Raw genomic sequence first — 18,584 nt, 5'->3', positions numbered from 1 at the left:
AGAGGCTTAGAGAATCATCCATGTACCTCTATTTCATCTATTAATTATTTTAGTCTACTGGCGTGATAAAGATATAATGAGGCATGTCACCTCTGGACTGAAACAGCTGTAAGATATTATCCTACTGATATGACATAATATGTCACATGTGTTTGTATATTGTCATTTTAGTAAACAAATAAACAAGTAAATTGACATAATACAATGTCTCCAAGTTGATAAATACCACCTCCTGATCCCCTCAATTTTCTTATTGCTATATAAATTAAGGGTAAAATAACTTTTTACCCGCACCCATTTATTGCACTTGGTAATGTAATTGCCATGCAATGAAAAAACACTTTAATAATAATTAGGTTTTCTTCCAGCAGTATATTGGATAGATGTTATCCCTTACTGGGTTGGATTCACTATCCTTAACTTTCTTGGATATATATATATATATATACATACACACTATATATATATATATATATATATATATATATATATATATATACACACATCTATACATATATATATATATACACACACACACACACACACACACATATATATATATATATATATATATATATATATATATATATATATATATACAGACACACACGCACACATATATACTTATACATATGTATGGTTAATATATGTGTGTGTGTGTGTGTGTACATATTAAGGATTTGTAATATATACTTTTTTTTTCTCTTTGGAACTTTGAGATATGAGATAAATCATTTAATGGTACAACTTAAAATAGATAAACCTATAAATAATACCATTTAGGATATTAGATTAAAAGAAAGCCCTTTCATAGTAAAAAACTTCACTGTTTCTTCAAGTTCCGCTGTATTCCCCTCCATTCTTCCTCGTTTTCCTACCTGCTCACAATAGGTCCCTGTTGAATCTCTTCCCCACAGCATATCTTCCTAATATCCCCTCATTACCTTTCCCCCTCACCTCCATCCCCCACTCTCCTTTTGCAATTTTGTGAACTCACCTATCCACTCACATTCTCCAGTCCCTGGTCCATTTCACTATATGCACCTTCCTGTAACTTGGGTGTACAGCCCCTGCCCCAACCCTATCACATCTTCACCATCTTCTTTCTCTCCCCCCCCCCCACTCCCCACCTGAGGTAGCCATGCTTCTCACCTAATGCAAGACACCTTTTCTGTCCCTCAATACTACTCCTGCTAGTTGAGCGGTCTTGTCCTGCAAGTTACTTGGTGACCTCACTACCGCTGGTGCCACATAAAAAGCACCCAGTACACTGTAAAGTGGTTGGCATGAGGAAGGGCATCCAACCACAGAAACCATACCAAAATAGACAGCAGGGCTTGGTGCAGTCTTCTGACTTGCCAGCTCCTGTCAAACTATCCAACCCACGCCAGCATGAAAAACAGACATTAACCCTTTAGTATTCAGAGTACCCTATCAAAAATAATGCTTATTCATTCATATTGTTTTGAATTTCTCACACATTATCTTGTGGCCTTGAGATTTTGATGATATGATTACTCTTTTACTTGTTTCAGTCTTTTGACTGTGAACATGCTGGAGCACCGCCTTTAGTTGAGCAAATCAACCCCAGAACCTATTCTTTGGAAGCCTAATACTTATTCAATTGGTCTCTTTTGCTGAACCGCTAAATTACGGGGACATAAACACACCACCATTGGTTATCAAGTGATATTGGGGGTGGGGGAGAACAAACACAGACACACAAACACATACACACATACATATATATGACGGGCTTCTTTCAGTTTCCGTCTACCAAATCCACTCACAAGGCTTTGGTCGGCCCGAGGCTATAGTAGAAGCCACTTGCCCAAGGTGCCACGCAGTGGGAATGAACCCGGAACAATGTGGTTGGTAAGCAAGCTACTTACCACACAGCCACTCCTGCATATATATATATATATATATATATATATATATATATATATATATAAAATCTCTGAAGAGGCCTAGAGAATCATCCCTGTACCTCTATTTCATTTATTAATTACTTCAGTCTACTGGAGTTATATAAATAGAATGAGGCATGTCACCTCTGGACTGAAACAGCTGTAAGATATTATCCCATTTTCTGTCACTATATGTCATTTTTATACTGACTGAACCCGGGACCATGTGGTTAGTAAGCAAGCTACTTACCACACGACCACTCCTACGCCTATGATTGTTTATTTTTAGAATGACATTGTAGGGTAAGTCTGAGAGGTCAGGTCTAATCAGTTTGAACATAAAGCAGGGCTGGTTTAAATACCAAAAGGTTAAATGATGATGATAATGTGTGTGTGTGTACAGAGAGTGAAAGAAACAAACACATTTTTATCATGTTTTCTGTTTTACTGATTTAATAATCAATGTATTTTATATCTTCTAGAATCTGTATGTACCCTGCTATTTGATAAAGAAATAGGAGTTACCACATTCCTCAGAAGCAACGCTAACCAGGTAAAACATCTTAATGTTCTGTACTTCATGTTATCTGTAATATTTCTTCCACGTAAGGTGGCAAGCTTGCAGAACCGTTAGCACTCTGGACAAAATACTTTGCAGCATTTCATCAATCTTTACGTTCTAAGTTCAGTGCCACCTAACTGGCACATAAAAAGCACCATTTGAGTGCAACTAATGCCAGTGCCGCCTGATTGGCACCTGTGCTGGTGGCACATAAAAGCACCCACTACACTCTTGGAGCGGTTGACATTAGGAAGAGCATCCAGCTATTGAAACCTTGCCAAATCAGATTGGAGCCTGGTGCAGCCTCCTGGCTTGCCAGTTCTCAGTCAAACCATCCAACCCATGCCAGCATGGAAAGCAGATGTTAAACGATCATCATGATGATGATTCTTTCAGGGTTGATTAAATAAGTACCAGTTGAGTACTGGTGTCAATGTTATCAACATTAACGCCTCCTCTGTAATTGCTGGCTTTGTACCAAAATTTGAAACTAGTATTTCCTCCACATTAAATATCTTGGTATAATCTGTTCCATGTCCACTCTCTTTGGAAATTAATCATTATTGTGTGACTTGTAAAAGGCACCCACTACATGCTATGGAGTGGCTGGCGTTAGGAAGGACATCCAGCTATAGAAACCAAACCAAAACAAACTGGAGCCTGGTGCAGCTCTCAGCTTTCCAGTTCCAGTCAAACCATCTAACTCATGCCAGCATGGAGAATGGACACTAAATGATGATGATGATTGATGAACTTAGCAATTCTTCCATACATACTTTTTCTCACTAATCTGAAAATTTTGGCATCTAATCATTTCTTCATTTGTTATATAGTCAATTTTCATCAGCCTGGCGCCTTACTGGCACTTGTGCCGGTGACACATGAAAAAACGTTCGAGCGAGGTCATAGCTAGTGCCGCTGGACTGGCTCCTGTGCTGATGGAACGTAAAGAACACCATTTTGAATGTGGCCGTTACCAGTACTGACTGGCCTTCGTGCCGGTGGCACATAAAAGCACCCACTGCACTCTCAGAGTGGTTGGCGTTAGGAAGGGCATCTAGCTGTAGAAACTCTGCCAGATCAGATTGGAGCCTGGTGCAGCTATCTGGTTCGCCAGTCCTCAGTCAATTCGTCCAACCCATGCTAGCATGGAAAGTGGACGTTAAATGATGATGATGATGTATTCATTGTTATTGGATGTGCATTACTTTCCTCATTACAGTTCAATGTTCCTACTGTTATTGTTTTGCTCTAAAAGACAGTGGACTGGCAGTATTCTTAGGGTGTCAGACAAAATGCCTTGCAATATTTTTTTTTCCAACTTTTTACATTCTGAGTTCAAATCCTGCTGAGGTCAATTTTGTTTTCATCCTTCCAAGGAAAATAACATAAGATACAAATAAATAACTAGAAGTCAGTGATATCAATAAGCCCCGTCCCCACAAAATTGCTGACCTACCTAAATTTAAAACAATTATTGTTTAATCCTAAGTCAACCATATGAAGACACATGACCTAGCAGTTAGAGTGTTGGCCTTGAGTTCATTAGGTCATAGGTTCAATTCTTGGACGGACAGCATATTGTGTGCTTGAGCAAGGTACTTCTTTGTAAGTTGCTCAAGTCACATGCAGCTGAAAATGGGTACCAGTGGTTAACTATGCTAACCATGCAACAGACTGATGCCTTTTTCAAGTTAGAAGAGTCTTGTTGTTATTGTTGGCACTCCGTCGCTTACGACGTCAAGGGTTCCAGTTGATCCGATCAACGGAACAGCCTGCTCGTGAAATTAACGTCCAAGTGGCTGAGCAATCCACAGACACGTGTACCCTTAACGTAGTTCTTGGGGGTATTCAGCGTGACACAGTGTGACAAGGCTGGCCCTTTGAATTACAGGTACAACAGAAACAGGAAGAAAGAGTGAGAGAAAGTTGTAGTGGAAGAGTACAGCAGGGTTCGCCACCATCCCCTGCCGGAGCCTCGTGGAGCCTTAGGTGTTTTCGCTCAATAAACACTCACAACGCCCGGTCTGGGAATCGAAACCGCGATCCTATGACCGTGAGTCCGCTGCCCTAACCACTGGGCCATTGCGCCTCCACAGAAGAGTCTTGTACTCTCAGCTTAAATGGCTTGAAAATCTCAATAAGCCCTGTCCTTATGAGCCTATAGGTTTAAGGCAAACTTTTGAAATCAGACTTGATCAAACAGAACTGAGATCAAAGGTACTGCTAATCTCGATCAAAGGCAATACTTGAGAAAAATATGGCTGCTATTTCTGGCATATCCAGTAACCATGTTGAGACATCTTGATTTCCTTGTTTGCATGTTTGTTTATGTGTGAGTGCATACATACATATGTGTATTTACATGTGTCTGAATGCATAAAGATTATGTAGTGGATCATGTTGATGTGTAGTCTCAATTCTGTTATTCATAACATTATAATTTAATAAGAAATTATTTCCATCACTAAAATTATAATTACTTACAAACTGCTATCTTTATTTACCTTTCATTATTAGCCTACTGAAATTCGTCATGACATATTGGCAATGTTGATCAATGTTCAACAGAAGTTTGGAGAATATCTACAACCATATGCTGCTGATCTCAAAGTAAGCTTTATATAAATACATATTTACTTGTTACTAAATTCAAATAAATTGTAACAAAACACAAAAAATGTTTGTAAATAGAAACATATCTTTTATCATTTACTTGTTTCAGTCATTAGACTGCAGTCGTGCTGGAGCACCACCTTGAAGAATTTGCAGTCAAATGGGCCAAACCCAGTACTTATTTATTTTAAGCTTGGTGTTTATTCTATCAGTTTCTTTTGCCAAACTGCTAAGTTATGAGAGCGTAAAGGTAAACATACCAAAAGCAGTTTGTCAAGTGGTGGTGGAGGACAAACACAGACATTAAGACACATACATACAGTCATGCACACACACACGCAATGGGTAAACAGAAACTGAATCAAGACCATCACACACACATATACACACAGAACAGTCTTCTTTCAGTTTCTATCTACAAAATTCACTCACAAGGCTTTCGTTGACCCAAGGTTATAGTAGAAAACACATGCCCAAGGTGCCATGCAGTGGAACTGAACCAGAAACCATATGGTTGGGGAGCAAACTTCTTACCACACAGCCATGCCTGCACGTAACCATTTATATTTAAACTATTGATCTATATTGTGCAGATATGTCTGTATGGTACGTTCAGTAAGTTCACCGTCATCACTTCAAACACAGTTTTGAGTGATGTGAATTTGAATTTTGTGTTGATTTATGTTGTAAAGAAGTGTGAATTTAAAATTAAGCTTATTTTCCTTAATATTTAGTACATATCACAATCCCTTCAGGTAGATGGCCCTGCTCAATCTGTAGTAAAGGCATAGTAGAAATTGCATAAGATGTACCTGGTGTAAGCTATGGACACATAAGAGGTACAGCAGTATCAGAGGAAGGTTAACAGGGAAACTAATTTTTGTGTGAACAGGTACAATTAACACTAAAAATGTACAGAAAATAGATTCCATCACATGCTAGTGGAGAAAACTAGAAGTAGTCTATAGCTTCTGTTATCTAGATGACAAGGTTAGTAGCTGGGGTGGATGCTCCAAGAACATCACTGCTAGAATAAGAATATGCTAGGCAAAGTTCAGAAAGCTCCTACCTCTGCTAGTAAGAAAGGACCTCTCTCTCAGAGTGAAAGGCAGACTGTATGATGCCTGGTGGTAAACAGCCATACTACATGGCAGTCAAACATGGACTGTGGCCGCTGAGGACATGCATAGGTCTGAAAGAAATTAGGCTAGTATGCTTCGCTGGATGTGTAATGTCAGTGTGCATGGACGACAGTGTAAGCATCCTGAGAGAAAAGTTGGGCATAAGAGGCATCAGATGTGTGCAAGTGAAACAACTGCACTGATGTGGTCACGTGATGTTTATTGATGAGGGCAGCTGTGTGAAGAAGTGGTGCACTCTAACGGTGGGGGTAACCTGTGGAAGAGGTAGACCCTAGAAGACACGGGACAAGGTGTTGATGCATGATCTTCAAATGTTGGGCTTCATGGAAGTAATGACAGGTGACCGAGACCTTTGGTGATATGCTGTGCTTGAGAAGGCCTGGCCAGCCAAGTGAGATCATAGTAATGGCCGATGCCACTGTCGCATAACTGGCACATAAAAAAAAGCACCTTTCAAACATTGGGTGATATGCTATGCTTGAGAAGTCCTGTCAAGCCAAGTGAAATCATAGTCGTGGCTAATGCCAGTGCCATCTGACTGGCACCCAGTGATACATAAAAAGCACTGGGTCTCACAGAGGTAGTGACAGGTTACTGAAACATTTGGTGATATACCATGCTTGTATTGACGTAGAAACCTTGCCAAATCAGATTGGAAGCTGGTGCAGCTCCCCAGTTTTCAGTGAAACCATCCAACCCATGGGAAATGAACATTAATCCTTTCATTACCAACCCGGCTAAAACTAGCTCTGGCTCTGAGTACAAATGTCTTGTTTTTATAAGTTTTGAATTAAAATCTACCACCAAACTTTAGTCACAATTTATGTTCCTAACACTAGCTGAATTCTTTGTTATATTTAAAATAATTGAAATAAACAGAGCTTCTCAAAATAAATACAGTACCAAAAGGGTTAAACGATGATGATGATGACTGTGTTTTAACCCAAAAGATAAAATCCCTAAATGCACATTTTGATCTCCATTACTTTGGGGTTTCTTTCTTGATGAGATAGTTTTTAACTATTAATATTGCGATATTGTGGATATATTTTCTTGGTAAACTTTCCTTGTGGTGAACTTCTGTAAGGTGAATTGATGTCAGTGAACTTATTTGTAATCTTGAATGGTTAGAAGTTCAGGATGAGACAGTTGGATGCATCTATTTGGACACTAGCGATTTGGCATGGCTCACATAAAGCCTGTTTTGATTACAGTACTTTTTGGCACTGAAGACAACCACACAAATGTGTATGCACACAGAAATACACACACACATTCATTCACAAAAACATTAATGTTAAACAAAGCAGCTTTGGATCCGTCAAGTTCAAATGACTATGCCAAAATCTGTTGCACCATTAAAAGTTATCTTCGCTACCACATGGTTTAAAGCAGTGCTACTCAAAGTGGTGGTCTGAGGACCGGCACTAGTCCACAAGCCATAGCTACCGGTACGTGGTGACACATTATAAAATGCTTAGGTAATATTGTATTATTTACTCTTTTACTTGTTTCAGTCATTTGACTGCGGCCATGCTGGAGCACCGCCTTTAGTCGAGCAAATCGACCCCAGGACTTATTCTTTGTAAGCCTAGTACTTATTCTATCGGTCTCTTTTGCCGAACCACTACGTTACGGGGATGTAAACACACCAGCATCGGTTGTCAAGCGATGTTGGGGGGACAAACACACACACACATATATATACATATACATATATACGGCAGTCTTCTTTCAGTTTCCATCTACCAAATCCACTCACAAGGCTTTGGTCGGCCCGAGGCTATAGTAGAAGACACTTGCCCAAAGTGCCACACAGTGGAACTGAACCCAGAACCATGTGGTTGGTAAGCAAGCTACTTATCACACGAATATAAGATAAAAAAATTGTCAACTTTTATTATATTCATTATATATATTGCTTCCAGTATAAATTACTAAGAAATATTACTGGTCCCTGGCACTTTGGAAAAAAAAAACTGCCACTACACCACATCAGATAGTTTGAGAAGAACTGGTTTAGAGTTCAGTTTCAATCTATGGTACTTTTTCTACTGTAGCCTTGGATTAATCTGTGACATAGGAGTGAAATTTAATTAACAGAAGCATGTCATTTTTTTACATTGTACAGAATATACAATGTTGCTGTTGTTGGCACTCCGTTGCTTACGACGTCAAGGGTTCCAGTCGATCCGATCAATGGAACAGCCTGCTCATGAAATTAACGTGCGAGTGGTTGAGCACTCCACAGACACATGTACCCTTAACGTAGTTCTCGGGGATATTCAGCGTGACACAATGTGACAAGGCTGACCCTTTGAATTACAGGTACAACAGAAACATGAAGTAAGAGTGAGAGAAAGTTGTGGTGAAAGAGTACAGCAGGGTTCGCCACCATCCCCTGCTGGAACCTCGTAGAGCTTTAGGTGTTTTTCGCTCAATAAACACTCACAACGCCCGGTCTGGGAATCGAAACCGTGATCCTATGACCGCGAGTCCGCTGCCCTAACCACTGGGCCATTGCGCCTCCACACAGAATATACAATATATACATTTTTTTATATCATGTGCATGTAGGTATATATGTGTATGTGTTAGTCTGCACATGTCTTCACATTGACACTGCTTCTGCAGCAGGGACATTTGTTTTTGTTTCCCATAGACAACATGACCTGCACCTCAGCAATTTAATGTGCATGCCTAAGAATTAAAAGGTTTAAATTTCTCCATTTACATTGGTTTTTATCTTGTTTCTTTATTTTTCTTTTAATCATTTACTTTCATTTTATTCAGGGCATTTGTATGTTACAGTACAACCAAGATAAAAGTGCCAAAGTGAAAAATACTGCTCTTGACTTGCTCATACATGTAAGTAAATTTAATATCATCATCATCGTTTAACATCCGCTTTCCATGCTAGCATGGGTTGGACGATTTGACTGAGAACTGGTGAAACCAGATGGCTACACCAGGCTCCAATCTGATTTGGTAGAGTTTCCACAGCTGGATGCCCTTCCTTACGCCAACCACTCAGAGAGTGTAGTGGGTGCTTTTACGTGTCACCGGCACGAAGGCCAGTCAGGCGGTACTGGCAATGGCCACGCTCAAAATGGTGTATTTTATGTGCCACCTGCACAGGAGCCAGTCCAGGGGCACTGGCAACGATCTCGCTCGAAAGTCTATTTAAAATATGTAATACTGTGGTATATATAAACATGTGTATAACTTATGTAATTCTTTTGTTCTTTTACTTGTTTCAGTCATTTGACTGTGGTCATACTACAGCCCCACCTTGAATTTTTTAGATGAATGAATCAACCCCAGTACTTTTTTTTTTTAAGCTTGGTACTTATTCTATTGATCTCTTTTGCCAAACTGCTAAGTTACGGGGACATAAACCAACACCAGTTGTCAAGTGAGCAGTGATGGGGGACAAACATAAACACAAAGGCACACACATCTATATATATATATATATATATATGTATATATATATATATATATATATATATATCCCTACCACTGCGTACAAATTTGAAGCATGCAAAATGAAGCATTTGCAACATTGGATATCATATGTCCACAGAAAGAAAAGGTACAAAACTGCGATAGACCACCTCAGTGGCCAACGCGACAGTGTGACAGGCCATGTGCGTGGCCACGGAAGTAGGGCATGATCTAACTAAATTTTGATGACATATAATGTATGCACACAATACCCTTTCATCCCAGAAACAGTGTAGTCAATCACAGAAGGTGTTAAGAAACACTGAGTATTTTTTTCAAGTGATGGATCAATGTTGATCTTTACCCAAAATAGGCTCAGCAGTTCGTGTTACATACAGCAAAATCCCAGCAGTTTATGGGTTAATGATTGACATGAGAGCAGCAGGCAACACATTGCCAATGCATATATATCACCAGATGTACAACTCAACTCTAACTGCAGACATATGCTGAAACCAGTGAAAAAACATTAATCTGATGACATAGTGTGGCCAAGAAATCAAATGCTTGGGATCAATCCATTTTCAAATTCGCTCAAAAGACAGTGAATTCCATGATGCTAAATTCTGTGTGGTAGAGGTGGATGGACCACAGATTGTTGGATCGCCAACATGTGAGGCAATGAAATTGATCACAATATATTGTGATCACATCATGGATTCAACTCCTGATACCACAACAATTGAAGACCTGAAAGAAACATACCTGAATCTTTTCGACAGCCTGGGCAACTTCAAAGAACCCACACAACTGTACATAAAAGCAGGATTGGAACCCTTCATTGACCCACCTCAGAAATGCTCAGTTCACCTGAAGAATAAGCTCAAGAGTGAACTCCAGAAGATGTAAGAAATGGGGGTCATCAAGCCTGTGAAACAACACACGAATTGGTGTTCAAGCATGGCATATTCTGTAAAAAAAAAAGATGGATCACTTCGCATCAAGATAGCTATATATATATAGGCTTTGGTAGAATTGAGGCTATAGCAGAAGACTTGCCTAAAGTTGCATGGAATAAGATTGAACCCAGAATCATATGGTTGGGAAGCAAACCTCTTTATTTCATAAAATTAGCTATGCAGCCTTACAAAGATGAAGCTGCGGGCTGGACAAAGACACAATGATAATGGAATGAAAAAAATGGTTGGTGGGAGAAGCAGACCAACGCCCGCCGATTGTTGCTTCTCGAAAACATTGTTCTCTTTTTTTTTCCAACAAAACAAAATGGGGTATTGAACCTCACCTCAGTTCAAAGAATGGACGCAATCGTCCTTACAAATTGAGGCTCTGAACCTCTTACCAAAAATCCAAATTCAAATCGAGGCACTAAGGCCTCTTACTTTTCCTCCCTGACCAGGCTATATGCCTCCCACAGGCAATCCTGCAGTTCCAAATCGGGGCTCCAAAAAGCAAACTTATATTGGTCTTTGGGAAAGGTGTCCATCACCCTGGACATATCATCCTCCATTACGACCTCCGCTGTTACCTTCCCTCCCTCCCGCCATCAAACTTCTTACCACACAGCTACACCTGCTCCTGTTATTTGGGTTAAAAATAAATAAATAAATAAAAAAAAAACAATGAAAGAATTACTTCCCTTAGACCTGGTTATTTAATGTTTTTTTTTTTTAACATATTAATTGCTTAATTTAGTCTAAAGGAAGTAAATATTTTCGTCCGTGGGGCGGGTATTGCCCGTGAGTTTCACAGGCTTTCCAGACTGAGGGAGTTGGTGTAGCTGATATTTATTAAAAATTTTCTAGTTCTTGTAGCAAAAGCCCCAAATCATTCTTAAGTGGTCAAATGTATGACCAAAGTCAAGATTATTTTTGACATTGTATATGTACATTCTTTTTAAGAAGGTAAGATATGAATTGCATGACTGTTTCTAAGATGTCATGCGGCTAAATAGGAGCCGGGACACTGTGCTGCAAATATGACAAGAAACGAAGGCATTCAATAGATATGCTGTGCTCGCGATAAATATTTCAGTTGACCAATGTATGATTCGGATGTGTGGAGGCGCAATGGCCCAGTGGTTAGGGCAGCGGACTCGCAGTCATAGGATCGCGGTTTCGATTCCCAGACCGGGCGTTGTGAGTGCTTATTGAGCGAAAACACCTAAAGTTCCACGAGGCTCCAGCAGGGGATGGTGGCGAACCCTGCTGTACTCTTTCACCACAACTTTCTCTTACTTCTTGTTTCTGTTGTGCCTGTAATTCAAAGGGTCAGCCTTGTCACACTGTGCCACGCTGAATATCCCCAAGAACTACGTTAAGGGTACACATGTCTGTGGAGTGCTCAGCCACTTGCACGTTAATTTCACAAGCAGGCTGTTACGTTGATCGGATCAACTGGAACCCTCGTCGTCATAAGCGACGGAGTGCCAACAACAACAACGATTCGGATATAAGACACTATAGAAAAGTGAGATGTGTTAGCATAATGGTACACATCTTGCTAGGTTACAGAAACTGTAGTTATTGTTTAGCTTCAGGTTTGACCTGATTAGGCAATCCAGTTGCAATGCACATTATTGTGTCTTTTTCTAAGGCAGCAGAATATTATTTAAAGGAGATTTAGTTGCTATCTCTGGTATGTTCATCAACTGCACTGAGGCTCCTTTGTCTCATAAGAATTATAGTAATAATCCTTTCTACTATAGATACAAGGCCTGAAATTTAGGGGAGGGGGATATTCGATTACATTGACTGCAGTGTTTCACTGGTACTTATTTCATCAACCTGTAAAGGATGAAAGGTAAAGTTGATCTTGACAGAATTTGAACTCAGAAAGTAAGGACAGACCACATGCCGCTGAGCATTTAGCCTGGTGTTCTTACAACTCCACCAGCTCGCCACTTTAAGAATTATAGTAATAATAGATGTAGAGGAAGGAGGGTATGGAATAATAGTGTTAACCCTTTCGTGACCAACCCGGCTGAAACCGGCTCTGGCTCTGTGGTACAAATGTTTTGTTTTCAAAAATTATGAATTAAAATCTTCTACCAAATCTTAGTCTCAATTTATGTTCCTAACACTAGCTTAATGACAACTAAGTCATTTTACTAAAATCTTTGTTATATTTTAAATTAATTGAAAGAAACACAGAGCATCTCAGAATAAATACAGTAACGAAAGGGTTAAAGTAACTGTCAGTTATATATTCATTTCTTTCTGAAGATTGGGGTACCTCCTGTTCTGCTCCAAATATATCTTCAACTAAAAACTCTTGAGTTTGATACCACAGCTGTCACATTCCAAGAGCTGAAAACAGTTAAATAAAAAAAAACGTCTTATTCTTTTCTTTATATTACTTGTTTCAGTCACTTGACTGTGGCCATGTTTGAGCACCACCTTAAAGGGGTTTTTTTGTAGTCAAAGAAATTGACCCTAGGACTAATTATTTGTAAGCCTAGCACTTATTCTATCAGTCTCTTTTGTCAAACTGCTAAGTTACATAGATGTAAACACACCAACATCAGTTGTCAAGCAATGTTGGTGGGAAGGAACAAAGGCACAAAGACATACATATATATATATATATATATATATACATACATATATATATATATATATATATATATATATATATATATATATATATATATATATATATATATATATATATATATATATATATGACGGGCTTGTTTCAGTCTCCATAAACCAAATTCACTCACAAAGCTTTGGTTAGCTTGAGGTTATAGTAGAAGACACTTGCCCAAGGTCCCATGCAGTGGGACAGAACCTGGAACCATGTGGTTGTGAAGCAAGCTTCTTACCACAAAGCTATGCCTGTATGTATTTTATATATATGCACATTACTAATAATGATAAAATACCTTTGCTGAAATTAATTTCAGTTTGTACGTGCTTAAATTTGCGAAGAACATGAATTAACACCTAATCTATATAATTTCAGTACTGTGTCATTTGGTAATTCTTTATACAATAGCTTTAACCATAAGTAAGAAACGTAAATGGAACTTTGATAAAATATCATAAAAACTTACATCTTTGTGCTCTCTCTGTCTATCTTTCACTCTCTCTCTCTCTTTCACTCTCTCTCTCTCTCTTTCCCTTTCACTCACTCATCCACCACTCTCTTTCTCTCTCATACGCACACACTTTATTCTACTGACTTCATTATTATTCAGGTCCTTGAAGCTTCTTCAGGATATTACCAAATCAGTGAAGTGGACATTCCAGGCGTTATCAGGAAATTCTTTATGGAGCTTGCGAACCCATCAAAAATTCCATTAACTGGTTAGTTGTTTGCCTATAAATTCATATATTTATCACTATGGCTATAAAGATTGAAATCAGGGATCTCTATAAAAAATATCCTTGCTTCTGTTTTTTTAAAGCAATTTCGCATCATTATTTCTGGCAATTATATATGCTATTTGCCCTCCAGGCCTTCATTTGACTCTAGTTTGGCCTCATTGAATAACTGTGGTTCTGTGAGTTTTCTTTTTTTAAATGCTAAGCTATGAAAACATTGCAAGTGAGAGGCATCAACCATTTCAATCTACTAAAATATTATCATAGGCACAGGGGTGGCTGTGTGGTGAGTAGCTTGCTTACCAGCCACATGGTTCCGGGTTCAGTCCCACTGCGTGGCACGTTGGACAAGTGTCTTCTACTATAGCCTCGGGCCGACCAAAGCCTTGTGAGTGGATTTGGTAGACGGAAACTGAAAGAAGCCCCTCGTATATATGTGTGTATATATGTATATGTATGTGTGTATATATGTATATGTATGTGTGTATATATGTATATGTATGTGTGTATATATGTATATGTATGTGTGTATATATGTATATGTATGTGTGTTTGTGTGTCTGTGTTTGTCCCCCCACCATCGCTTGACAACCGATGCTGGTGTGTTTACGTCCCTGTAACTTAGCGGTTTGGCAAAAAAGGACTGATAGAATAAGTACTAGGCTTATAAAGAATAAGTCCTGGGGTCGATTTGCTCTTGAATTACTGTGGTAACAACAGTGGCAATCATCTTGATTTAACCCATCACAGTCAGCATTTAAGTAACCCATGTGTCCAGGAAGACATGGAACGAAGTGATGAGAAAGGTTCTTCAGATGCTGGACTTCACTGAAGAAACAAGGAACCAGGAGCAGTGGCAATTTGCTGTACTTGAGAAGACGCATCAGGCCAAGTAAAATCACTGTCGTCATTACATACAGGCTTGTCCTTTACAGGTGTCAGTGCCACATAAAATGCTCTCGTGCTTGTGCTGTGTAAATGCACCTGTGCCAGTGGTGTAAAATGCATCTAGCACACTGTAAAGTGGTTTGCATTAGGAAGAGCATCCACCTGTAGAAACTATGCCACAATAGACAATTTGAACTCTGACCAGCTCCTATCAAACCATTCCTCTCCAACCCATTCCAGCATGGAAAATAGACGATAAACAATGATGATGATATTTCGTTTTTGGATTTGGTTTGCAAGATTTTTTATGTGATTTCGTGTGTTGAAGCATATTCTGTTGTATCTGGGGAGAGTCATTTTCTTATTGTGCCTTAAAATTTAACACAAGTCAAGACTATTGAAAAAGTTGCAAGACGCAATGAAAATTTTAGGAAAATAAAAATATGAAATAAGTGGAAATTTTACCGGTGAGTGTGTTAAATTTTAAGGCACAATAAGAAAATGACTCTCCCCAGACACAACAGAATGATGATGATGATATATCTGATATGTTAGTGTAGGATCCACTGTTAGCTTGGTATTTCCTGTTGCCATGGCCACCCAGTTTTTATGTATGTTGTTTCTGAATTTGGGGGCTCTGAGCATATTTTAAAGAGATATTTGATTTCAAAGGGAGCTTCGAATGTTACATAGAGAAAATTACTCTTGTGAAAAAGATCTGTCCCTAGCTGGCCAAGATATCTAATTGAGGGATTAACTAAATGATAAATCAAACAGTTGATTTGTTATATAGCATGAAAGTACATCGCTTAGTGGTTAGGGTGCTTGACTCACAATTGTAACGCAATTAGTTCACTTCCTGGCAGTGTTTTCTCCTTGAGCAATACACTTTATTTCACATTTTTCCAATCCACTCAGCTGGTAAATATGAGTAGCACCTGTAATTCAAAGGTCCAGCCTTGTTACATTCTGTGTCATGCTGAATCTCCCTGGAAACTATGTTAAATATATGCGTGTCCGTGAAGTCCTTAGGCACTTTTTCTTTTATTCTTTTATTTGTTTCAGTCATTTGACTGCAGCCATGCTGGAGCACCCCCTTTAGTTGAACAAATCGATCCCAGGACTTATTCTTTGTAAGCCTATTACTTATTCTATCGGTCTCTTTTGCCGAACCGCTAAGTTACGGAGACGTAGACATACCAACATCGATTGTCAAGCAATGGTGGGGGAACAAACACAGACACACAAACATATATATATATATATACGACCGGCTTCTTTCAGTTTCCGGTTACCAAATCCACTCACATGGCTTTGGTCTGCCCGAGGCTATAGTAGAAGGTTGATAAGCAAGCTACTTACCACACAGCCACTCCTGCTCCTTGGACTCTTATCATCAAAACCAACGGAGTGCCAATTATTGCTTATTATAATATAAAAGCTAACTAATTGACAAATAATCATAAAAATAACGAAACTGAACCAGTGCTTTTGTTTATTATTATTATTGGAATATTGACTGTCCAGAAATACATCAAAAAATGTTATTCTTTTCTTGCAGTGAAAGCTAAAATCTACCTGCTTTTTGGTACCCTCGCAAATCATTACCCAGAATTTATGAATGATAATGCAAAAAAGCTATTTGATATATACTTAAGTGCAATGGTTGCAGAGGTAAGTTTCTGATTTTTTTTTCTGTTACCTTCTACCTCTCTCTTCTGTTTTCCTTTCTCATTTTTTTTCCTTAATTTTCTTCTTTTGCACGTATGATGATTGGCATATGTCTCATAAAGCAAAACACTTGAGCTTTAAGCATTTTCCATATCATTTCACCATTATGTTTTGTAAATTAGTTGCTGTCTTTTCAGAATTATATTTAAGAAAAACACATTTTGTTTTTCTGCATATCATATCTTCACGTAAGTTATCATAATTTTTGTATACTGAATTAAAATGAATGTTTCGAATTATATGCATATATATTGAGTTGGCAAGAAAGTAATTTCGTTTTTTGCAAATAGATAGTGTTATGATATTTTAGAATGACTTTTGTCAATGTTATGATTTTTTTCCTTTTGACATTTGATAGCTGTTACTTTTAGCATACTTTAGAAGCAAATTGCATGATTTTGCTTACAGCTGTAAGTTCAGTGTCAATTTTAAAATGGAGTGCAAAAACGAAGATTTTCGCCATATTTTGCTTTTTTTTTGGTAAAGGCAAGAAAGCTGCTGAGGCTTACAAAGAGATTTGTGAAGTTTATGGTGTTGATTGCTTAACAAAACACACATGTCAGAAATGGCTTTAAAAATTGTGTTCTGGAGATTTTTCACTCAAAGATGACCAACGTTCTGGTCAACCTACTGAAGTTGATGATGACCAAATCGAAGCCATAATTGAATCTGATTGTCATATAACTGTGCGAGAGATTGCACAGAGGTTAAATGTATTACACACAACAATTGAAAATTACTCAAAATAACTTGGACTCGTTAAGAAGCTCGATATTTGGGTTCCACATAAATTGAAAGAGATTCACTTAACGCAACAAATCAATATTTGCGATATGCATCTCAAATGCAATGAAATCAACCTTATTTTGAAACAAATCATCACCTTTGATGTAAAATGGATTGTCTACAATAGCATCAATCGAAAACGATCATGATCCAAGCGTAATAAACCAGCACAAACCACATCGAAAGCTGAATTGCATCAAAAAAAAAGGCCATGCAGTCAATTTGGTGGGATTACAAAGGTGCTGTGTATTTTGAGCTGCGTCCAAGGAACCAAACGATCAATTCAAATGTTTACTGTCAACAATTAATGAAGCAACTAAGAAGCAATCAAAGAAAAACAGCCAGAATTGGCAAATCATAGAGGAATTGTGTTCCACCATGGCAATGCTAGACCACACACATCTTTGCTAACTCATGAAAAATTATTGGAGCTTGGTTGGGAAGTGATGTCACATCTATCATATAGCTCCAGCATTGCACCATCAGATTACAATTTATTTTGAAGTTTGCAAAATTCTTTGAATGGTAAAACTTTCAGTAATGATGATGTCCTGAAATCGCACTTGCTTCAGTTTTTGACTGATAAGGAGCAGAAGATCTATGAACGCGGAATCATGAAGTTGCCAGAAAGATGGCAAAAAGTCATCGAACAAAATGGAAAATATAGAATTGATTTGTATGAAAAAAAGTGACTTTTATTTCAGACTAAAAAACCCAAATTACTTTCATGCCAACCCAATATATCATCATCATCGTTTAACTCTGCCTTCCATGCTGGTATGGGTTGGATGGTTTGACAGGAGCAGGCCAGGCAGAAGCCTGCACCATACTTCTGTGTCTGTTTTAGCAGTTTTTATGGCTGGATACCTGTTTTAGTACAGTTTTTATGGCTGGATACCTGTTTTAGTACAGTTTTTTTGGCTGGATACCTGTTTTAGTACAGTTTTTTTGGCTGGATACCTGTTTTAGTACAGCTTTTATGGCTGGATACCTGTTTTAGTACAGTTTTTTTGGCTGGATACCTGTTTTAGTACAGTTTTTATGGCTGGATACCTGTTTTAGTACAGTTTTTATGGCTGGATACCTGTTTTAGTACAGTTTTTATGGCTGGATACCTGTTTTAGTACAGTTTTTTTGGCTGGATACCTGTTTTAGT

At 38.4% G+C, this 18,584-nt stretch overlaps 1 protein-coding gene across 2 annotated transcripts in view; it reads left to right on the top strand.

The window, feature by feature from the left end:
• LOC106874950 (DNA-dependent protein kinase catalytic subunit) overlaps window positions 1-18,584 on the top strand; it is a 187,811-nt gene that overhangs the window by 9,252 nt on the left and 159,975 nt on the right. For both annotated transcript variants that reach the window (XM_089352834.1, XM_089352835.1), the window contains exons 2-6: window positions 2,393-2,463; window positions 4,993-5,085; window positions 9,024-9,098; window positions 13,897-14,005; window positions 16,473-16,585. In XM_089352834.1, the coding sequence (XP_089208960.1) occupies window positions 2,393-2,463; window positions 4,993-5,085; window positions 9,024-9,098; window positions 13,897-14,005; window positions 16,473-16,585 (461 nt within the window). The remainder of the gene's footprint in view (window positions 1-2,392; window positions 2,464-4,992; window positions 5,086-9,023; window positions 9,099-13,896; window positions 14,006-16,472; window positions 16,586-18,584) is intronic.

The sequence above is a fragment of the Octopus bimaculoides genome, chromosome 5 (genome assembly GCF_046866305.1).
Source record: "Octopus bimaculoides isolate indiv1 chromosome 5, ASM4686630v1, whole genome shotgun sequence".
Lineage (NCBI taxonomy): Eukaryota > Metazoa > Mollusca > Cephalopoda > Octopoda > Octopodidae > Octopus > Octopus bimaculoides.
Note: the sequence above shows the minus strand (reverse complement) of the source record. Positions and strands in the feature narration are given on the sequence as shown.